This window comes from Vipera ursinii (genome assembly GCF_947247035.1).
Source record: "Vipera ursinii genome assembly, chromosome: 5".
In the NCBI taxonomy this organism is placed as follows: domain Eukaryota; kingdom Metazoa; phylum Chordata; class Lepidosauria; order Squamata; family Viperidae; genus Vipera; species Vipera ursinii.
This window is the reverse complement of record NC_139518.1, coordinates 77071858-77096656: the sequence shown is the minus strand read 5'-3', so window position 1 is coordinate 77096656 and position 24799 is coordinate 77071858. Positions and strand designations below refer to the sequence as shown.

Here is a 24799-nt window from a genome sequence, read left to right as displayed (position 1 = left end):
TGAAATTGAGGGAAATATGGACAAAGTTTTTCGTGTAAATTCATGGATTGCAAGACAGAGAAAGTTACCCAGAGATGTGGTGGTCTATTTTACAAAGAGAGTAATTAGAGATGAAGTCATTCAAGCTGCTTATGATACTAATTTGGTAGTGGCTGAGCAAGAAGTTTTGGTTTTAAAAGAGATTCCTCCGAAGATCCTAAGGAGAAGGAAAGATTTCGCATTTCTAGCACAGGAACTTAAGAAACGTGATATTAAGTTCAGATGGGAGATCCCAGTTGGGTTGGTGACAACGCACGAAGGTAAAAGACATCGTTTGGTTACTGTGGCTCAGGCACATGATTTTTATAGTAATGTGTTAAAAGCAACCCCCCTATCATTTTTGGAAGTTGCAAAAGGACACGGTGTGGGAAAGTTTCAAGATGTTGCAGACAGACAGACAGAGGACAATGGTGGTGGAGGGGATCAAGCTACAGTCTCATCGGTTGCTGCAGGAGGTCAGAAGATGACGCGTGCCGCTCTAAGAAGAGCGAGACGAGAGCAAGAGCAAGACCAGCGGAAAGTTATGGAATCTTCAAAGTGTGCTTACAATGAAGATGTAGGAGGAGAGCGGTCTAAAGAAGTTTTGGGGGTCATGACAGAGGTGCTCCAAAAGTTTTGGGGCGTTAAGATTGCTGATTAAATTTTTAGATTAGAATGTCAATGGAGTAAAATTATTATAGAGGAGAAAGAAAGTTTTTTTTTTCTTTTTTTTAAATATTTTATACAATTTAAGATTGATGTTATTTGCTTGTTAGAAAAGTATATTAGGGTTACGGACTTAAAGTATGTGTTGAACTAAGAGTGGGTATGTAAGCTCCTAATTAATAACAAGTTGTCTTAGAGATTGCTTAAAAATTTTTTTTATATATATATACTCTTTTTATTTGAACTTTTATTTGAACTTAAGGATGATTTGGAACTGTGAGACATTTGGCGTGATACACGCAAGAACTATTTTAGATTATAGTTTAGTTTGGTTGGAGATTATTAAGATTAACAGAGATAAGCGCTTTTGGTGCGTAACTGAGAATTTGTTTGGAAATTAGAGAAAGGTGGGAGAATGCAAATAGCAGGTGAAAGTTTTTTTTTTCTTTTCCCTTTTTTTTTGAAATTAATATGAATAAGGACTGGGATTAAGAAAATTTATTTTGAGTAAAGATCTTTTTCTGTTTTCCTCTTTTTCTTTTCTACTTTATTTGTAATATTAATATTGTTTGTATTCATTTTATATGAGCTAGAGAGAGATAGAATTTATAGTTTATTGTTGATAATATAGGGGTGTTTATGTTTGTTTTTTGATTTTATGCCCTGTATTTAGCTCTGGGAAGTCGGGGGGGGAGGAGGGAGTGGGGGAGAGGGATAGGGGTGGGGGAGGGGGGGATTAAAGTCAAAATGTATTGTAAAACTTTTTAAATAAAAAAAAAAGACTGTGAATTCCCTGCCGTATAAGTAGTCGTGGAATTTTTTTACTCCAGCTACTATGGCCAATGCCTCCTTATCAATTAGTGCGTAATTACGCTCTGAAGAGGACACTGTCATGGAATAAAAAGCAATCAGGACTTGAGTCCCAATGCTCTACAAGTGACTTAGGACAGCCCCCACCCCGTATGGGGATGCGTCACACGCAAGGCATACTGGTATTGATTCCTTGAAGTGAGTGATCGTAGAACTGACGGACAGTAGAGCCTTCAATGCTTGAAAGCTTTTTTCATGAACACTAGTCCACTTCCATGCAGTATGTTTGTCCAAGAACTGGTGTAATGGCTCTGCCACTGCGGCCTTGTTAGGAAGGAATGCATGGTAAAAATTTAGGAGGCCTAGGAATGCCTGAAGCTCTCCATCTGAATGGCTTTCACTTTTGACTTAGCAGGGTGGATGCCGTCGGCATTGATATGGAAACCCAAGAACTCATTTGAAGGGACTCCAATACTACACTTATTCTTTTTAAGTTTGAGACCTGCATCACGCAGCCTTTGAAGGATGGCTCTGAACCTTCTTGCCAGCACCTCAGTGGACTCACCGGCAATGAGCACATCATTGAAATAGGGGCAAACCCCCAAAATGCCCTTGAGCATAATGCCTTGAAAAATGCCAGGGGCTACGCTGACCCCAAATTGCAGGCATATTACTTTAAACGTCCCCCTGTGGGTTACAGTTGTCTGTGCCGCAGCTGTGGCCTCGTCTACAGGAAGCTGTTGGTAGGTCTGAGCCAAATCTAATTTTGCAAAAATTTACCACCTTGCAAGGACGCTAGGATGTGGCTTACTACTGGTATCAGGTATGCATGCTGTTTCAGTGCACAATTAATTATGCATTTGTAACAGGCACAGATTCTGACCTCCCTGTTGGCTTTTAGTGGTGTGATGATTGGGGTCTCCCATTCACCCCCATCTACGGGCTGAAGTACTCCCTGTCCTACAAGTTTAACTCAGCATCTTTGTGTTTAAGAGCAAATGGCACTTTACGAGGTTTAATCCTGACTGGCACTACAGTAGGATCTAGTTTAAATGCTATTGGTGGACCCGTGTATGTCCCCAGACCTGAGTCAAACACATCTGCGAATTCCTCGCATACTGTCACTAGACTCGCAACTTGCATCCGGTTGATTCCGGTTACTTGGATGCCTAGTGCATCAAACCAATCAAGCCCGATCAGGCTCGTTTGCTGATCCCCTACTATGACAACATCCAGGTGCCCAGAAAACCCCTTAAATATGACAGCCAGTGTGGCCTCACCTTTGACTGCGACTCTGGCATTCTGGAAGTCGGTCAGTATAATGTCAGATGGTCTCAGCTTGGCCCATCTCTCGCTGCAATTGCAGACAAAGTTAAATGTCTGAAGTGATATAATGGATATGGCTGAACCCATGTCCAGCTCCATCTTGCAAGGGACCCCTTGCAGCCCCACCTGAAGTCTATACTTCGGTTTAATAGGGTGGCGAGCTTCTATGTGGCAAATGCTTCTGCAGCTGGAGCAAAACCCTATGCTATACTGCCCCGGGGGCCCGGTACCTCTCCTAATCAGAATGTCCAACTGGTGATTCGATTGCTGGTCCCTCTGGCAACCTCTGCAGACAGACGCGATGTGGCCAGTTTTCCCACAGGCACAGCACGTGGCTGTCCAGAACCTACAGTCTGTGCGTTGGTGGCAGCCACCACACCCTGGGCACCTAAGAAAGGGATCTACCTTGTAAGTTGCCCCTTGTTGCTTGTCGCTCTGACACTGTTGGTCGTTGTGCCTTTGTAGCTTGTCAACTTCCGTGTTGTCTTTGGGGTCTTCCATGTATTCGGCATCCTGGTGGTAGATGGCTTCCTCGTGCTTTGCTGTTTTGGCAGGCCGCATGGCTCGTACGGCCCCGCCAGAGGCTTCGTCCACCATAATCTCTTTCAGTGCATCTGGGAATGACAGAGTCTCTTTGGTGAAGAGTTTTTGCTGTAACTCTCGATTTCGGAGACCGCAGACAAGCCAGTCTCGGAGCCTCTCCTCTATGTCAGAGAACTGGCACAGGCGTGCTGCCTGCCTCAATGCCGCGATGAATTCAGATGCTGTTTCACGTTGTTGCTGAACCCTCTGTTCGAATGCGTGGCGCCAAGCGATTACTGATAGTTTGGGCTGGAAAAGGTCGCCGAGCCGTTTCTTCAAGTCCGCAAAAGTCATGGACTCCAATGGCGTTGGCGTGAACAAGTTCTCTGCGATTTTGAACGTGGCTGGGCTGTACACACAGAGGAGCATAGTGGCCTTCAGGCTGTCCTCGGCAACTTCGCAGCTAGGGCTCGGCGTCTTCTTATTCTGCTCCTCTGTATGCCCAGGGACTGATTCTCTGGGTGTGTGGTCGCTAGCGTGGCTGTGCTAGGCCGACCATGGGGGGGAATTGCTTTTCCCGCCAGGTGTGTTCGGCCTCTCCCCTAGTGACTCTCAGCTCTGTTGGAGAAGCAGGATCCCACCCTCGTCGCCAGTGTTATATACTGGGTTCGTTGCTTGATTGATGAGACGAGGCAAGTGAGTTCAGCAAGAATCATTCTTTATTTGCTTACTGGAACTGAACTGAGAAACAGGGCTGTGAATGCAGCTATTTATACCCTGGCCTCTAGGTGGCGGCCAATAGGTTTAAAGCAACCTATTGACGCCTTAGAAGCAGCCAATGGCGGCGCTGGAGATGGGTTGTCTGAGGAGCCATGAGCCATTAGCCAGCTTCCCTGCTTAAGCAACCTTCCAGCAATTAACCTCACGTGATACCCTTTAGTAAGACCAAAACCCAATACATTACAGTACCCTTTTATCAACATCTTGTAACATTTTAGACCTCAGGTGTCTAATTTTTTTTCCAGGTAATGTTTATGCTGTCGCTTGCTATGTTCTTTGTTTTATTTTTTTAAAAAGCTAACTGTTTCATTTGCTGGGTAGTGACAGTAATAAAGAGTATATACAAATCTATGTTATTACAGCCCTTGAAAGGTGAAAAATATAATGAAAGTATGTTCCTTGGATTAAAAAAAAGAAACAAAATGATGATCCTCACTTTTGAATATTTTATCCACATGATAATCATTGGAAATTTGTTAGAATTATTTTTATGTGAGGAGACATTTTTTACATATCAGACACCAACAATTATGTTAATCTAAAACTATTTTTGGATTCCTATAGACGATAAATACCTTTGTTTTTAAATTCAGTTGAATGTGGAAAAAAAATATATAGATTAATTCCAGTCTAAATGAGAACAGCTTTAATTCCACTAAAATCAATCAGATCTATAATGAGTCATTTAAAATGGGAATTAAGCATACACCATCCATAATGGAGAATGGGATCTTTAAAAAATATCATAAAATAATAATTTTAATTTTAAATGACTTTTTTAAATGCGAATGATTTTTTCCAATGCATTTATGTGTGAAATGTATTTTATGCATAGTAAATACATGATTAGAGATGGCTTAAAAGGAGTTGGTTTTTAAGTATTCAAACTAATAACTTAGTAATTTAGTAATAACAACCAGAAGCAGAATATCTCCTTTGATTTTATATACCGTACATTATTTTTTTACATCTATTTATTCTGAAGATTACAGCTTCCGATGGAGTACAAGAAAGTTTGCCAGTCACAGTCAATATTTTTGTGCTTGATGCAAATGATAATTCTCCAACCTTCTCAAACATATCATATAATGTCAAGATCTACACAGACATGAGGCCTGGAGAAAGCGTTATCAAGGTAATAGAGCAGTTTTTTCTCTCTGAGTTCTCAGCCAATTTTTTTTAAATAAAAATAGTAAGACCTGGGAAAATAAATTTGTGTTATGGAACAAAGGGATTATGATATAACCTTAGAGAGAGAGCATAAAATTCAATTGTATTTATTATTGCTTTATTGCTTTACATTTTGTCTTTTCCCATTTTTTCTCTTTTTCGCCTTTTTTCATTTCTTTATTCTTTTATCAGCACTTTTCTTTTTTCATTACATGTTTTGTTCTTGAAAAATGTTTAAATAAAGATTAATTTAAAAATTAAAAATTTAAGTAGGAGGAATTAAATTGTTTTTAGGAACTTTGTTCTTTACTAGAATCTTGTAGAAAGTCAGCTAGGCTTACAATTTGACATGTTTGCTAGCCAAATAGACTCATATTTGACAACAGACAAACTAATTGCTCCTTCACTGTTAAGTTGGTGCTTCCTCTAACAAGTTGACAAAATATTCCGTTGCCAGTATTATTAGATTTTTATGACAAATATCAAATAATTACTATCAATTTTCTTTACCGTGCTATAAATTGTTGCTGTGATAAATATTTGTCCCGATGGTAATTATTCAGCCAACTTTTTGTATGCATTGTGGATGATGGTGGCATGAGGATTTTAAGTAATGTAGTGCCTTAAAGCTTGGCAAAGACTTCAGTTTTTAAATTAGTTTGCCCTACCTTGAATTCTGGTTCCACGTTTTTTCCCCCCCAAGCATGATCAATAACATGCTTTGAAAGCTTGATATGACTTTCAAACTATTAGAAATTACCTTGAAATTGAAAGGTTTATGCTAAAGATAGATTCACATTTTATATTTTTAATTCTGTATAGGTACTTGATTTAAATTACTCCTTCAAAACAATTTTTGAAAATCACCTAGCCTCTAAAAGTAATCATTGGTTGATGCTGTTTCATGATCGTTCAAAGTTATGATTCTTTTGAATAAGTTGTTGTGATTGGTCCTCAAAGTTCCAGCTATCAAAGCACCATAGTGGTCATGTGATTGTGATCTGAGTGTTGCGCTTGTATAGTTGCAGCATTCCACAGAAACATGGTTACAATTTGTGACCTTTCCTGCTGGCTTCCCACAAGCAAAGTCAATAAGGAAGCCAGCAGGGGAAAATTACAAGTTGCTTAGGTATGTGTGCCCCACCGGTGTCCCCTCTCTGAACTTCACTATACTCCCTCTGCACTTCCCCATCACTGGCACAACCTTGCACACCTTGTCCTATTCATCAGTGGCCACCCCAAGCCACAGTCATGCTGAACTGCCCGTATCACTTGCACACACTCACGCACCTTCTTTTATCTGGCAGCAGCCGCCCCAAGGCCCACTGCACTCCTTGTGTGTCTCCTTTGATACATACATAAACCACATTTATAGAATATTCAAAAGAGGCAAGAAAAAAGAAACAGACCAGAATACATCATCTTCAGGAACCAACACCTAGATAAGCAGGGATGAACACCAGACAAACAATTAAACAGAATCCAATGCCTTAATCAAGCAACTACAATCTATACCCTCACTATAATTGGCAGGGTAGGCCACTGTATACAGTATAAACATGGAGCGACCCCCATCCTCACTGGCATTGATCATGTTACCTAGTTGGGTAATGAAAGGTTTGCAAGTTCAGAGAATATCAAGGACTCCATATTTCAACCATGAGCTACATATATTATCTTCTGTTGAATGTGCACTATAGCAGATCTTCTATTAAGGTGTATAGCTGAATCATTTATGTCCATTGTTTTGTACTAACTGATCTGATATATATACTTTGTTATAGTGATTAGAACCTTTAAAAAAGTGGTTAATAAATATAAGTACACTGAAATAAATACGTGACAAATTAGGTTAAATTAGTTGTATGAAATAAATTTAGGTGTTTGTGACATGGCTCAGAGAAATTTTTATCTTCAAGGTAATATGATTTTCCTTACAGGGAGGAAAGACACAATATCTCAGAAATCTTCTTCTATTGTCAATGAAATTGATTATCTTAATATTTATGTATAATATATCCAGATGGAATCATTAGTTTCACAATTGTAAAAAGGCTTCTTATATTAATTGTAAGATCTTAAAACTGATATGTACAGTTCTCCACCTATATGGTTGCCATTCCACATACAACTCAAGTGGCATTGATGCCTTTTTTCTGAAAAGCAAACGTAGGTGGCTATATGAAACTAGTAAGCTATAAGGAAATCTTCCTTTTCATCAGTAGAATAAGTAGTAATAATAGCAGTCATTTCCTAAGTAGATAAATTGTCAGATACCATATCTTGTGGTTATTTAGGTAACTGACCAATATGACAAAAAAAGGTTACTTTGGCCTTGAATGGAAAAGAAATATAATATTGTCCATTGGATGAAGAATAAAGCCTGTTATATAAGAACAAAAGGCAAACATAGGAAATAGTGTGAGAAAAGGTGTGTGTTTTTTGCTGTTGCTAAGAGGAGTAATAATTTAATTTGCAGCTAAATTTAATTTGGTCTAGAACAGGGGTCAGCAACCTGAAACAGTGAAAGAACCACTCGGAACCGGTTCCCTCACAAAAGGAAAAACTGGGAGCCGCAAAAAAATGTGTGTGCATGTGCGCACATGCGCAGAACAGGGTGTGACTGAAGAGTGGAGCCAAGGCAAGATATGCACCTACCCTGCATATTTGAATTGATTGGTTGAACTTTTTTAGTCCCACTTTTTTTTGGGGGGGACTGCAATTAGCAGAGGACTGTGAGCCGCAGGAGACGGTTGAAAGAGCCGCATGCGGCTTCGGAGCCATGGGTTGCAGACCTGTGGTCTAGAATATCAGCTGTTTGAAATCAAAATAATTGCCACAATGGTATACAAAAAGGAAAAATAAGAAATAGTAAAAGAAATGAAAATCAGGAAAGAAAACAGAAAAGAAAGTGTCAAGGTTCCGATAGACGAGACCAAACAAATCAGAACTCCGAGACTAGAGACTTCCGCAAAGAACATGTTTGTTGGCTGCATAGTATCGGCACGATCAAAAGTAAAACCAAGTCTGAAATCCCCTTCAAAAAGAAACTATTACAAATTTAAACTTCACACCCCATAACTGTGCAGTTAGCTACATTTCCCAATAGAATGGTTTGGCGGCCCAAAAGAGAGTCCTTAGGGAGAAGGGCAGCATATAAATTTAATATATCCTAAATCCTAAATCCTAAAAAGCCTCTAGCATGTGTCCACCAGTAATCAGCACTCAGATCAGCATAGATTAACTCCAAGGTCACCTTCAGACCAATAATCAAGTAAACAATACCCCAATCAAGAAACTACTAAAGAGCCATTAGTAAACAGCCTGACCAAAGAATCCTAAGACCTCCCCAATCCACACAGACAGGCATGACACCAGAATATAAACTGACAGCAAACAGCACTCTACTAGCACTGATGAAGTTAACTAATTAAGCCAGGGGTAGGCAACCTCGGCTCTTTTATGACTCATGGACTTCAACTCCCAGAATTCCTGAGTCTGCATAGCTTACTCAGGAATTCTGGGAGTTGAAGTCCATGAGTCATAAAAGAGCCGAGGTTGCCTACCCCTGAGTTAGGGTAATGAAATGTCTGCAAGAAAACAAGCAAGCTCACAGAGCACCAAGAACCCCTCATTTCACCTCTGAGCTACAAATATTCTCCATTGATTCATCCATACTTTCTAGATTTAAAAAGTTTATAATAGTTATTGGCCCACTGATCATGAAAAATTTTCAGATCATTTAATAATAAATACAGGAGTCATCCTAGCATTGCCAGCTATTCATAATGTTTACATTGTTTACATTGACTGTTAAGTAGATTTAAAAAGACAGTCCAAAAACTTTCAAGGCTGATTCTCTAGATAGTTATTAAGGTAAAGACGAGAGAATGAGGCGTCTCAGCGCCCATTTTCTCGGCGAAGACTTCTTTCGGGGGATCCAGCCTCTGCCGCCCCCTTCTCTCAGCTGCCTGGGCAGCTGAGAGAAGGGGGCGGCAGAGGCTGCATCCCCCGAAAGAAGTCTCCGCTGAGCGAGAGAATGAGGCGTTGGAGCGCTCCAACGCCTCATTCTCTCGTCTCAGCGCCCATTTTCATCGTCATTTCAGCCCAAAAAGTGGGCTGAAAAATTCGGCTTATATGGATTTCGAGACTGATGAAAACAGCTAGCTACTTATTTCTCTGAATGAAAGAATGACCGTGAAAGGATCTATTATACGTGTTCGATTTTCCAATTGAACTCTAGGTATTTGCTTTTCTCAATGAAACCTTAACCATAATTTTCAGAACTCTAATAATGAATCTTATAATTCATTAAATAGTTTCTTCTTTTATTTTTTCCCCTAAATCTTCTGGTTATGGGGGTTATTTTTTCTTTAGCATCTCTTGTACAGTACAGATTTCCTAGGAATAGAAACTGAAATAAATGCTGGCTCAGGAATTCTGGGAGTCGAAGTCCACGAGTCATAAAAGAGCCAAGGTTGCCTACCCCTGGACTAGTCTAACACAATGTCACATTGTTTGAGCCATCTTGAATAATTGCTACGTGAGATGTAAATCAGATGAGTATATACTGCTCAAAAAAAATAAAGGGAACACAAGATAAGACATCCTACTATTAAATACAGTACATTGTGTTGTTTAAGTGTTCCCTTTATTTTTCTGAGCAGTATATAAAACACTTGGGATTTTTCCTGGTAGATTTTGATAAAGGTTTTCAGCTGAAACAAATAATGTATGTCCAAATGTTTTCAGAATATGCATAGTGCTGCACAACAATGGCCTAGATTTTGCACAGTCTTCACATACTTCAAGCAGACATGAAATATGCATAGTATTTTCTTCATTTTTTAAAAAAAATGGGCAAAATTCAGTTGATCTGATGCAAAGTGTTCAAACTCTAGTTGGTACATAAAAAATAAATGACAAACAGAATGCACAAAATTGGGTTTTAAAACTTCTGTATTTATATTATCCTCAGTCTCACGGCCTTCTGAAATGAGTAAAGACTGAATGTACCTTTCAGGGAATACCATGTTTTAAAATCATCTGGACACAAATGCTCAATCATAATTGCACAATGGCCAGTTTCACAGAAAGAATGTTTCTTTCATACATAGGCATACATAGCTAGAGAAATGTGCTTTGACCTTATTAAAAAAAACTATTGGATTGCCTAAATTCTCCAGTTCTCATACGTTGTTGTTTTTACCTAAAATTCCATGACTGTTTTAGGCTTCACTTGATATTTATTGTGAGCATCTTCAATTTTATGAGGCACCTAGAGAGCCTTGCCTCTTGATAACGGAGGAAATGTACTTAATAAAATAGTCACATCTTTTGATCATAAAAATATGTCTTCGTCGTCATTCATTTAGCACTGTATTCATTCTGTTCTCCCATTAAGTATATAACAGAATCCAGTAATAGTCCTAGCTGGGATGTCACAGATTTCTCATAGATTTCTCACATGCCTTTTTTATTTTATTTATTTTTATTTATCAAATTTAGAAATCACCCATCTCCCTCACAGTCTCTGGATGTTGTACAAACAATTTTTTTGTCCCTACTTTTTCAAATGCTTTCCTCCATCTTTACTGTCAAGAAAAGAAAAATATTACAGTCATGAGTCATCCCATACCAAATTGAGTCTGAATGAATAATTGAATTATAAATATTGCAGATCAATAAATAATCTCTTGCTCCATATTAAGTGTAATACTGAGAGCACAAAAAAAATGAAAAACCCAGGAGCTATGTACATTTTGTGATGGCAGACCCCAATAATTTATTAATCCAAAGGTGTCAGCCACGCTGTTCCATGGTAATTTTCACAACACGATTCAAATAGCTAAAATAAATATATGCTAATAGTGAATGATTCTGAGAAATGGTCTTATTGAAGGGTAGTAGCTGGGAAGCAAAGCTGCCTTAGCAAAAGAACTGCACGTTTCAATTTAGATCAGCAGGAAATAATCACGTTAGGCATTTGGGAATGAGACCAATTTGCCTGAACTTTTTAGTTCATGACAGATATTGAACTACAAGAGTCAAGATTAGCTTTCCCATGTTTTGGCCAAAAATATCTCTGGTAATGAGAGCTCTGTCCAGCTGAACTAACCTTTGTTTAAAAATGACTGTAACAAATGAAATGTGGCATTACTATAAAAGACACAGTATTGTTAAAGACAGGATGCAATGTAAGTTGCCTAGAGCGCTTTTTTTTTTTTGCCCAAGGCAAATTGGGCTTTCCTTGAGCGGTAACCGAAGAGATCCATCACTGTCAAGTTGTGAGTACTGCTGATTTTTAGGGAACAAAATTACCATTCCTGTATGAGATATACAGAGAGAGAGAGCAGAAAGGATCCTTGTTTTAGCTGCTTTTATAGATTCAGGAATGTCCAGGATCATATAAACCGGTGCCTATCTACCAAAGACACCTGCAGTTCATCTATTCTGAATCATAGGGCAGTATGACAGTTCTGTGATTTTAACACTACCTTTCAGACATATTTTTGCTCCTTCCAAATGTTATTCAGATAACTTAACGCTTCAAAGCATGCTCATTTGTAAATTTAATTAACTTTGTTCATTTAGGTGTTTGTGATTCTACCATTTTTCCTTTTCATGTTGTCACAATAAAACTTGGCCTGGTTCCTAGCGTGTAATTAAATGGTGAGGACTGGTATTTTTGTGAAAGGCTTTGATTTATCTTCTCTCCAGTCCCTGAACTGGAGAAGGCCTGTTATTATACTTTTTTCAAAGAAACCTTCAGTCTTTATTAATAGCATTAATTTAGGAGATCAGCAACTATGCGCAGTTCAACAAAGAAATGTTTACATGATTAAAATAATAGTTTCCCAGTTTTAGCACTAAAAAGGCACCTCTTTGAGTTGAGTACTTTAAGATTGCAGCTGATGCTGTCAGCCATTCAAAAGATGACTTTTTATTTAGAAAGAAGTCCTACTGTGCTTAATTGGTTTTACTTCTTAGTAAATGAGTTTACAACTGCACCTTTAAAGTAATTGTTCTCAATAGAAACCACAGCATTCAAGTATAACTTACATACAGATGCCATGAGAAAAATTCCCACCCATTGTTGTCCTCTCAAACAAGAAAAGATGGGCGTATGTGAGCATACAGTAGTTGATGAACAGGTGGATGCATGTTAATTTAACAACTGAGATGTTTCAATTCTGAATGACTGGCACAAGGTAGATCATGTTCCCCTGAGACAATTATGACTGTTGGTGGTATTATTGGCTAATCACTAGTGAATAACACATTGCTTGCAGTTATATCCAATTTTTTTGCCATTGTCTCCATCCTTTCAACTCATTCCCCTCCAAAGCTTTATGAGGATAATGGTACATTTTAGAGCCAAATAGGATGTGGTACTGTAGGCTTTTCAATCAGCTTTTTGTTAGGTTTTAACTACCGTATGTATCTTTTATTTTAATATTTAGCTCCCTTAAATGCTTCCAGATTTTAAAAAAGTACTGTGAAATGGTAATAAATGTGCATGTCCTGGGTCAAAGACATTCCTAGATATAATTCTGTAATCATATTTCTGGGTTAACTAATGTTTTCCTTTTCTTTACAACAGTGTTTCTTAACTTTGGCTACTTGAGGAAGGGTTGACCAACTCCAGAATGTGTCAGCCAGCAGGAGCTGGCTGAGGAACTATGGGAATTGAAGTCCACCCATCATCAAATGGCCAAGCTTGAGAAACACTGCTTTATACTATTAGTTTATATTCTAGATTGCAGTTTTTATATCATTTAGTAATACAGTGTCTCATAATTCAACACCTGACCTTTTTGGACTGATATCATAGGATATATCATAAGCTCCCTCTGATTGTATTTTCACTCTTCTTGTTGCAAAACAACAATAAACCTAGAATGTTGATTCTTTTCAATTGCAGCTTACTGCTATGGATGCAGATGAAGGTCCAAATGGACAGATTAGATATGAAATCTTGGCTGGTGACCAGGGAGACTTCACAATCGACGATAAAACAGGCCTTATCAAAATTGCACCAGGAATTACACTGGTAGTAGGTCGGTCCTACACCCTCACTGTCAAAGCATCTGACAGGGCACCACTGGCGCAGAAAAGGTAAATCATACTTGACTTTATTTCTTTGGCTATTTAAGCTGAGAAAGTAGCTTTTAACCCTATAAGGAAGTATGAAGTCAAGGTGAATAATATTTTGGTCATCAGGAGTTTTACTTTTCATTTATTTATATTTCACACTTCTGAACCATTCATCTCCTTCAAAGAGGGAGTTTGGATGGTGTACAATAAAACATCAAAATATAAAAACGGTGTATAAAAATAAGATGTTAGAGTTAACATTTTAGAATTACTTTTTTAAAAATTATAAAAACACTTAAAACTATTGAGCATTACATATTTATTTTTATTTTTTTATTTTAATTCCATTTATATCCCGCCCTTCTCCGAAGACTCAGGGCGGCTTACAAGCTTAGCATTAGCCTTCATTCTATGTATATGCCTGCTTATTAGGGCTTTCACACACACACACCAAGCGGCATTATTACAAAGTCAGCTTATTGCCCCCAACAATCTGGGTCCTCATTTTACCTACCTCGGAAGGATGGAAGGCTGAGTCAACCTTGAGCCTGGTGGGATGAAATTTTCTATTCTATCTAGGTTATGATTAGGGAGCAGATTTTCATTTTTAAAAATTAACTCTATGATGTATTTTATACTACAGGGTTGTTTGTTTTTTTTCTATTTTTCCATCTAAGAAATTTTGCTGCTCTTTTTTGGCAACCATATTGTTAAAATTTGACAACACAGTCAGAATGGGTTGTGGAGGCTGAAACTGCCTCTAATGCTGCAAAATACCCAGACCTGTTGTAAAAGAATAGTAATCCCAAATGTTAGCCCTGATCAGCTGTCCTCTTTAAAAGAAGCATGTCTACTACTCCTTTACCAATTGTCGTATTCATTTATTTATTTGCATCCCATCTTTATTATTTCTATAAATGACACAAGACAGTGAACAAACCCACCACGCTTTCCTCCTCCTATTTTCTCCACAACAGAAACCTTATAAAGGGAATGACTGGCTCAATGCACCTGGCTGGCTTTCATAGCTAAGGCATGATTTGAACTCACAGTCTCCTGCTGTTTTAGCCTAGTTCAGGGGTCTTTAAACTTGGTGACTTGTGGACTTCAACTCCCAGAATTCCTCAGCCAGGCTCGCTAGCTGAGGAATTCTGGGAGTTGAAGTCCACAAGTCATAAAAGGACCAAGTTTGAAGACCCCTGGCCTAGTTGCTTGCAGCAGAATGTTATACTTCTGTCTACTTGAACAAAAACCTGTTGAGTCTACTGGATCTTACTCCCAGGTAAGGATATATAGGACTGCAACCTTTCTTTTTTTTTTCAACCTGGATCATGAAAAAAAATGAAATTATACCTAGCGCATACCTATCTCTGTGCAGTAAGTTCAGTGGATCAAATATGGTTTGACGTTTCTTCAAAAGAAGTCAACTTTTGTTTGTTTAGCCTGTTAAGTGTCAACCTAAAGGTCAATGATTTAAGTGTGTTCATTTTGCTTCACCCCTATCAATGAGTGTCAGCTTAAGAACCTGAGAAGGGGAAGCAAGGAAGAGAGAAAGCTTAAGCAATGAAAGCACAAGTAGCAACTTCTGTAAATTGCCATATATCATTTAACGGTAATATCTCCAACTATCCTGGAACTGAAAGGATCACTGAGCTGGAGATAATTTTTTCTCCCCGGGCAAGGCATCCTCATTGTGTCCCTTAACTCAGTTTAGAACACAAATTGCAAGCTATGCAAATACTAGACAAGGAATAAAATATGCCCCACTGAAATCCACACTGGAACCAGCAACCCCATTCAGTTCCTAATTTCTGAAATGTTGTTGCTGGGAAGCATAGAGTGGGAAATCGCGATTATTTTTTTTCTTAAATCAAGTACAGAGAAGAAACATAATGAGTGATTCAAAAATATATAGCATACAGTTCAACAGAAAAGGTTTGGTTTTGTATACAGATTATAGCTTGGAGGGGAGTCCTCAGCTGTGAATGTCATGTCAACACATTTCACAGAACAAAACTTAAAATATACCATGGTTATATAAAAAGGTAAAGGTTCCCCCGCACATGCGTGCTAGTCGTTTCCGACTCTAGGGGCCGGTGCTCATCTCCATTTCAAAGCCGAAGAGCCAGCGCTTGTCCGAGGACGTCTCCGTGGTCATGTGGTTGGCATGACTAGATGCCAAAGGCGCACGGAACGCTGTTACCTTCCCACCGCAGTGGTCCCTATTTTTCTACTTGCATTTTTACGTGCTTTCGAACTGCTAGGTTGGCAGAAGCTGGGACGAGTAACAGGCGCTCACTCTGCTATGCGGCACTCGGGATTCGACCCACCAAACTGCCGACCTTCTGATCAACAAGCTCAGCGTCCTAACCCACTGAGCCACCGCGTCCCTATTACCATGGTTATATACATAGTTACAAATACAGATTATTCTAACGTTTTATATAACTCACCCTTCTTTGCTGCAATATCTAAAGGGAACATATATGACATATTTTCTATACACCGAGGCAATGTGATGACTGTCTTAGAAACCGAAAGGTCTTCTGGAACGTCATGAAGGGTAACATCTGTCTGGAACTCTTAAAAGCAGCCATATCTTTTCTTGGAATCCTGTGTTTTTCTACTCTGCAACCCTACTTTTTTTTTTGGCAGGGGGGGAATATAAAACAAGGAATTGATCATATTTCCAAAAGTATGGAAGAGCAGCTATACATTGAGGAAATAATTTAGAGGTCTTCAGTTCTGAACATTTCACTTTCTTTATCCTGTGAAATAATCAGATAAAATTAAAAGGAAAATGCAACAAAATAAAAGAAATGTAAGAAACCCATTGTGGGCAAAACGTGGAAATCCAAAGCAGGGCTTTTCAACCTTTTCACCCATTGTACCACTTTTAGGATATGGCAACATCCAAGTACCACCAGTCGTCTAGCAAGGTATCAAAAACTTGATGACCAAAAAAAAAGGAAAAAAGTGATGAAGTACAGGTAGTCCTCGACTTACAACAGTTCACTTAGTGATTGTTCGAAGTTGCAATGGCACTGAAAAAAGTGTCCCCCAAGCCACAGCTGAGCAAGACACCTGCCTGCCCATCCAGCAACGCTCTTCCTCCTGTCCGAGGTTTTCATTGTTGTGAGCATTTCTGTTGAGGATTGGCAGCAGGGGTGGGGGGGTATTTGGTTTTTATTCCCCCGTCTGCTGGGTGGTTGCAGCAGGTTTTGGTCACTTCACATGATCCTGGGACACTGTGACCATCATAAATATGAATCAGTTGCCAAGCATCTGAATGTAAATCACAAGACCCTGGAGATTCTGCAACATTCCAGCTGATCAGCACTTCTTCTGGGCTCAACAGAAGCACCAGGATCAGTGCTGCTTTCCAGCTGATTGGTGCTTCGTCAGGGCTCAGCAGAAGCAACAGGATCAGCGCTGAGCTCCAGCTGGAGCCTGGTGCTGATACTGGTGCTTCCACTGAGCCCTGACAGCCTTGCAGCTCCAGCCATCTCTCACTTGGACTTGTGTGGTGCTGCCACTGGTTCAGCTCATTCCCCTCCCCCGCTACCACTTTTCTAGGATGGTTGCGTACCACCTGCCAGGTGCCAATGTACCACAAGTGGTACCCGTACCACTGGTTGAAAAGCCCTGGTCCAAAGCATATATTTTAATTGTAGGCTTAGCTAGTCCTCTGATGATCACGTTAATCTCTGCCTCCTTCATTCACTTCTTTCATCTCTCTCTCTCTCTCTCTCTCTCTCTCTCTCTCTCTCTCTCTCTCTCTCTCTCTCTCTCACACACACACACACACACACACACACACACACACACAAACACACACTCACTCTCACTCTCTCTCGCTCTCTCCAGTATATAAAAACAACAAAACATTGCAGGATCACATTAAAGTTGAAAGACACTTTCTCTCTTCCCCTGCATATTTTTTTAGAACTGTTTCCACAATATTTGTGGCAACATTTCTTTCCCTTACATACTCCCGTAGAACTATAGTTCCACAAAAAGATGAAGGCTGCAGCGATGTTATGCCTCTCATTATGGTGAACCTTTCCTTAACTGGAGCTATACTCCTAATTTCTCTGCCCCAAAATAAATAGATCATGAATGTGATGAGGCTTTTCACACACAGGTCTTTAATTATTTAGCTTCTCCTTTATTAGAGTCTGTTAAATTTTGGGAGTTTAGATATGAATGGAGATAAAGATTAGATCCAACATATGTGATCTTATTTTGCTACTGTCTGCTTTCTGAATAACATGGAAACAACAGTCACTGACATAATGAACATATGTGGAAATCTATAAAATAGACAATCCAAATATAGTATTTAAATGTCTTTAAATTATTCTTAGAAAAATTTAAGCAATTTGAGTGCAAATTTACATTTTTGCTTGTCACCAGCCATGTAGCATTGTAAATATCTTAAATTCAAACATATCTTCATACCTATAGGGATTACAGACTTTAAATGTACACTCTTCCTAAAGTGATAGAATAAACTCATACTGTAAAAACTTTGTTGAGCTGAAGTATGTACAACCCTTATATATATTTTTCCTCTAGAATTAGAAAGCTGGATTTTTAAAATCTTTTTTTTGCTGATAAATAAATTAAATAAATAAATAAATAAATAAACCTTTATTGTCAAAGTACATGTGTACATTGAGATTAGCTGAGCCTCCCCCCGTGCTCTCTCCCCCCAACACACAGTGACAACAAACCCTCCATCCCACCACACTATGTGAACCAACTACACCACACACCAGCCTCCCAAGTCAATTCTGCATAAGATTATGTCCCATTTAAAAGCCTAACAGCCCACGGATAAAAGCTATTTTTCAGCCTGTTGGTACGGCTGGCTATATTCCTGTATCTCCTACCAGATGGTAGTAGAGTAAAGAGATACCGTCCGGGGTGTGAGTCATCTCTGAGAATCTTCCTCACTCTTCCAAGGCAACGAGCCCTGGCGATGTCATCCAGTGGTATCAGGGAACAACTCACAATGTCTTGTGCTGTGCTCACTACCCTCTGTAATAATGCTATTCTTAATAGCAAATTTCAAAAATCAGTATAATGTTTGAAAACTTGTTTTGATTTTTTAAAAATAAAAATATAGTTCCATTATATTGATCTAATCAAAGAACTGGGTTCATAAATATGTGCATCTGAGCATTGCCCCCCCCCCCAAAAAAAATCAAGGTTGGCTTATTTTTGAGAAAGTGTTACAATCATTAAAAGCATACTGCACATTATTTTAATCCCCACTGAGATAGCTTTCATATTGTTACTTAGAGCTTAATGCTTGGTAGGAAATTAAATTTTTCTTAAGGCTCTTGCAGTTTCTTCAGTTCAGATAGGGCTGCTCTTTTAATGGGAATGGAAATAGCTTTGCCTGTTTATTAGGATTATAATAAACAGGCACTCCTCTCTTTGTTGAGACACCCTGAATGCTTAATGCATTGTAACATTTAGAGTTTGATAGAGAAAAAGTGGTATAATTTGATTTTGACTGAATTCTGTTTGTCGTTTCAGAAGTTCCATCACTACTGTTTACATTGAGGTACTTCCTCCTAACAATCAAAGTCCACCTCGCTTCCCTCAACAGATGTACAGCCTTGAACTCAGTGAGGCCATGCGAATTGGTGCCATTTTGCTAAATTTGCAGGTACAGAATGCTTCAATGTAAGCATTTACAAAGCTCTTTCTGTTTATGCATACGAGTTGCATTGCAAATTACTTCTGATTTTTCTGGGACAACTTTTGCATTGTAGATTGTCAAACTCTCAGCATCGTTCAACACTGTCCCCATTGGTTTGTAGAATAAGCCATGCATATTGCTACATAGCCGGTCTGACGCTGATTAGAATAGAATAGAATAGAATAGAATAGAATAGAATAGAATAGAATAGAATAGAATAGAATAGAATAGAATAGAATAGAATAGAATAGAATAGAATAGAATAGAATAGAATAGAATAGAATATCAAAGTTGGAAGGGACCTTGAAGGTCTTCTAGTCCAACACCCTGCTCAGGCAGGAAACCCTAAACCAGGGGTAGGCAACCTTGGCTCTTTTATGACTCGTGGACTTCAACTCCCAAAATTCCTGAGTCAGCTGACTCAGGAATTCTGGGAGTTGACGTCTAAGAGTCATAGAAGAGCCAAGGTTGCCTACCCCTGCCCTAAACCATTTCAGACCAATATCTTCTTAAAAACCTCCAGTGTTGGAGCATGCACAGCTTCTGGAAGCAAGTTGTTCCACTGGTTAATTGTTCTAACTGTCAGGAAATTTCTTCTTAGTTCTAGGTTGCTTCTCTCCTCAGTTAGTTTCCATCCATTGTTTCCTGTCTTGCCTTCAGGTGCCTTGAAGAATAGGTTGACCCCCTCTTCTTTGTGGCAACCCCTGAAATATTGGAACCTTGCTATCATGTCACTCCTGGTTATTCACCTTAGGTGAATGAACACCTAAGACTTTAATTTTGCTCCAAAGAAATAGAAAGCACCCTCAAACACAGACATTCAGTATTCTCTTATCTTTGATTTCCTTTTTCAGGAAAGCACATTCATCACTGCAAAGCTCATTGAGGGACCCTTGCAATATTTCTGGAGTCCAAAACTGCTGAATTGCAGTATCTGTAGTAACACTCATCCATCATCACTGATTATATCATAGAGAACTTTTGGGTCATTATGGGATGCTATTGAAACCAGTGAGATATCTCTATAGATAATGGGTCACGTTCTGCATGCTTTCATCTCTTTACATGCAGTAGTAGAATGTGTTCTTTGCATGTAAGAGTCAAGGTTATATTTCTGGCATTTCCAAAAAGGGCAGAAGTTATATTTTGCACATAATAAAGCTGTACTAGTCAGCTTATATTGATCTGTTTCTTGACTAAGTATAGGATATCTCGTGTTATTTCAAGTTCTTAGAACAGCAGATATGTCAGTTGTCCTCATGCTAGTGTATCCAACACTAACTTAATTATTTCAGAATTAAAGGAGAGAAATGTTCTGCTTTTTAACCAGTATTACCAAAAACAACACTAATTACACTGAAAAGAAAAGAAAGTATGCCAAGAAAATTAATATTTCATTCATTAGAGCTTCTGTCTCAGGAAGCCCAACATTTCCAATGCAGTATATCTGATCATTTTAGCCCACGCCACCATTTTCTTGGACAGAGGCCTTGTGTTTTTAACAAAATCTGGGGTTTTTTGTTTGTTTTTTCTCATTGCATTGCATGCCTAAAAATAGAAGGTCGAGGCAGTTGAAATTTTCCCTGGGAAAAGCACAGAATCCCAACAAAATGTTGTGCTTATATTTCAGCAGGCAACCTGCAGGGACCAATTCTATGCACTTGGTTTGGTTTCAGTAATAGATTTCCTAACAGAAAGAGAACCTCCATCTCCTCAGGGTTGCAACCATTTATGGCCTCTTCCTGCACCTGTACTTTTTCAAAGCAGCCTTCTGGAAATAACTTCCAATGCTGGAAGTATTTTAATATGAAAATAAATGGATTGGAAGGAGTTCACCTGTGTTACTTCTGTTTCCCTGGGTTTGTTAGCCGTTGGAGGCTATATAACTGGAGCACAACTGCTGGCAATTGGCTTTGGAGGCAGGAGATAATGACATAGCCAGAGGGATGGAATCAGTAGGTTCAGTCTGATAATTTTTTTTCTTTCTATTTTTTTTTTAACTTTATGATCCCTTCACTCAAGCATCACTCACAATTATTTGCATAATTTGGAGGCTTCAGAGACCACTCATGATGAAACATGAGGGTCTTGAATCCTGCAGTTGGACCACACAGATTTGTATACTGAAGCTTCCCTAACATAATAACAATCCCTGATATTTTCCACTAGGCAAGATTTACTAAGAGATAGTGAGTTATTTCAAGGAATCCAGATATAGCCAAGCAAGATCAGGGATAGAAGGCAGAGTGCAGGCTTATCTAGCAGACATCAGCTCAAAGTCTGACTGATTAATAATAGTTTAGTTAGGAGTGAGGGATTCAGAATTTTCATTATTTTTCCATCCTCCAGCCTAATAAAAAGAAGTCAACTTTCCATGCCAACCCATTAAATTGTTGTCCCATTAAATTAAGGTTTCTGTATTGTTTGTTTGTTTAGGGACACAGTGGCTCAGTCGGTTAGGACGCTGAGCTTGTCGATCAGAAGGTCGGCAGTTTGACGGGATGAATCCTGAGTGCCGCGTAGCAAAGTGAGCACCTGTTACTTGTCCCAGCTTCTGCCAACCTAGCAGTTCAAAAGCATGTAAAAATGCAAGTAGAAAAATAGGGACCACTACAGAGGGAAGGTAACAGCGTTCCGTGTGCCTTTGGCGTCTAGTCATGCCAACCACATGACCACGGAGAAGTCCTCAGACAAGGGCTGGCTCTTCAGCTTTGAAACGGAGATGAGCACTGGCCCCTAGAGTTGGAAATGACTAGCACGCATGTGTGGGGAAACCTTTACCTTAGTTTATTATTGTTTGTTTGTTTGTTTGTTTGTTTGTTTGTCAGGAAAAAATAGTTGAAAGGGTCTTCTAACCCAGGGGTCCTCAACCCCCAGGCCACGGCCCACTACCAGGCCGTGGCTTGTTCAAAACTGAGTGGTGGGCAACCATGCGTGTACAAAGCTCCCTTCGTGTGAGTGGAGGGTGCTGACACTTGCGCTCAGAACTAACTTGCACAAGTGGAGGGCAAGTGCCATTCACATGAATGGAGCTTCGTGCGTGAGCACAAGTGTCTGCGTTTCATGTGAGTGGAACTTCACATGCAAGTGCAAGCTCAAGCTAAAAAGATTGGTGACTGCTGTTCTAGTCCAACCCCTCACTCAAGCAGTAGACCCTATACCATTTCAGACAAATGGCTGTCCAGTATTATGAACCACCCATCTCCCTCAAAGAGGGACTCTGGACAGTGTGCAATAAAACATCAAAATATAAAAGAGTATATAAAAATTAAAATTTTAGGGTTAAAATATATAAAAAATATTTAAAAAATTAAGCAGGCAAGAATAATTAAACCCTGTTACAAATTCGCTGAGAAAGGCAGAGGGAGAGGTCTCTTAGCACCAACCAACCCCATGACTGTGTGCTCCTTTGGGCTCCGCATACAAGGCTGCCATGTTTAACCCCTTTTGGAAGGCCAGGAAAATGGGGGGGGGGTGTCTCACCTCCTAGGGAAGAATATTCTGTAGACCCATTCCCTTATCTTCCTAGAGCTAGAGCATCCTTCCTAGATCAGTTGGAGATCTTCAACTGATGGGGTCTGGAAGGGACTTTGGGGGCCTTCTAGTCCAACCCCCTGCTCAAGCAGGAGACCCTATAACATTTCAGACAAACCTTTTCTTAAAACTCTCCAGTGATGAAGAAAACTTCTGAAGGCAAGCTGTTCCACTGGTTAATTGTCCTCCCTGCTAGGAAGTTTCTCCTTAATTCCAGGTTGCTTCTCTCCTTGATTCTGTTCTGTACCAGCCTGCTACCAGCCCTGCAAAAAAGGCAACCCCTTTACAAACGGCAAGAGGCTGGAATTACGTCTGCCAAATTTATATCTACAAAAACAAACAAGACACGAACCAAGATACAGGAGCTTTGAAACACTATCTGAGCGGTTGCTTTCAGCAAACCAGCCCTCCCCACACATTCCCTTTATAAAGAGTTCAGGGCGTGGCTTCTCTCTGCCTCCTTCCGAGAAGCCCCATAGCCTTCCTTTGTTTACTCCTACTTGACTGCCTCCTGCGTCGGGCGTCCTTGAACAGGGCCAGCTGTGGGTCATCTTCATCCACACTGTCAGGCTCACACAGCTGGGTCTCCATGGTGACCAAGTGGGAGGGGCCTGGCTGAGGGCTATCATCAGCAAGATCTTCAACCCCCTCAGCAAGGTCTTCAACACCCCCCTCCTCCTCTGAGTCGTCCGACCCAACTGCCGAACCAACAGGCTGAGCCTGAATCACAACAGATTCCATCCATTGTTTCTTATCCTGCCCTCTGGTGCTATGGAAATTCAGTTGATCCCCTCTTCTTTGTGTCAGCCCCTCAAATACTGGAATACTACTATCGTGTCCCCCCTAGTCCTTCTTTTCTCTAGACTAGCCATACCCAAATTCTGCAACCGTTCTTCATATGTTTTAGTCTCCAGGCCTTTAATCATCTTTGTTGCTCTTCTCTGCACTTTCCCCAAAGTCTCAACATGCTTGTTTGTAATGTGGATGCATATTCCAGGTCTGCAACATACCTTATCACCTGAGTGGATGGGATGAGCCAATCTGATTGGATGAAGAATAATGTTCAAGAAATATTTGAATCCCATATTTGAATGATGATACATTTGGAAATTTGGAATAAAAATGTTCTTTGCTTAGGTTATTTGTTCTTATGACTGATATTACACCAAGCACGTTTAGATTATGTTTACAAACACTGCAAGCAGGATCTGGCTAAAAATCAGTAATTTCAAAGCTGTTTTCTTCTATTTGTAACAATGAACTCAGAGGATTTTATTTTTGACTAGACAGTTATTAGATTTCCATGCCAACAATACTTTAATATGCTTAATTTTGACTGGAATGTGTTTTCTATTATTAAACAGATACAGTTTGTTATTATCTTGCTTAATTAATGGTATTATCTAATCACTTTCTTTTCAAACCATCTGTTGCTTTGTAGGTTTTTTGTGCTGCATGTTTTAAGAAGCGTACAAATAAGTGCATGATTTAAATATTGCTATCATTTATTTTACTAGTTTCTTAAAAAGTCAGTCCATAAGTATTCCTTTCTGCATCATCCTGACAATAATGTGAAAAATATACCACCTGTAAAAAAAAATTCTTTTTTAAAAATAATCTCATTTAAGAATGCAAATATTTTAATTTCATGAAATGCCAATAGACAATTATCATTCTTATCACAGCCTATTCTCATGCAGTCAAAATGCAGGCACTCTCCAGAGGGGATAAACAACATAATGATCAGTCTGTTGAGAGTTAAAGCTGTCAAATATTAAACTGTTATGAGCTGATTAGCATTTCAGATGTGTTGTCCATCACCTACTCGGCTTTTTTGTTTTTTTAAAAAAAAATATTAATGAAAAGAAATCAAGTCTAATATGCCCCTTCTTTGTGTTTTTGGTTTTTTGAAGGCAACTGATCGGGAAGGTGACCCCATAAAATACATCATACAAAATGGAGACCCCCAACAAGTATTTAATCTTTCAGAAAAGTAAGTCATTTTTTTCCCCTTTTGAGTGACCAGGAATGAACAGAACTGGCTTTAGTTAATAGCTTTTTCTCTCTATCTATCTCTTCCATTCAATCATGTCTAATTCTTGGAGACTGCCTGGATGAATCCCTGCAGTTTTATTGCAAGTTTTTCAGAAGTGGTTTGCCCTT

The 24799-nt window shown here is 39.3% G+C and overlaps 1 protein-coding gene across 1 annotated transcript in view; it reads left to right on the top strand.

Moving 5' to 3' along the window:
- PCDH15 (protocadherin related 15) overlaps positions 1-24799 on the top strand; it is a gene marked incomplete at its 5' end in the record, with an annotated part of 427034 nt that overhangs the window by 184245 nt on the left and 217990 nt on the right. Inside the window, 4 exons of the mRNA XM_083364768.1 lie at positions 5108-5257; positions 13217-13410; positions 18937-19069; positions 24550-24629. Of these exons, the coding sequence (XP_083220894.1) occupies positions 5108-5257; positions 13217-13410; positions 18937-19069; positions 24550-24629 (557 nt within the window). The remainder of the gene's footprint in view (positions 1-5107; positions 5258-13216; positions 13411-18936; positions 19070-24549; positions 24630-24799) is intronic.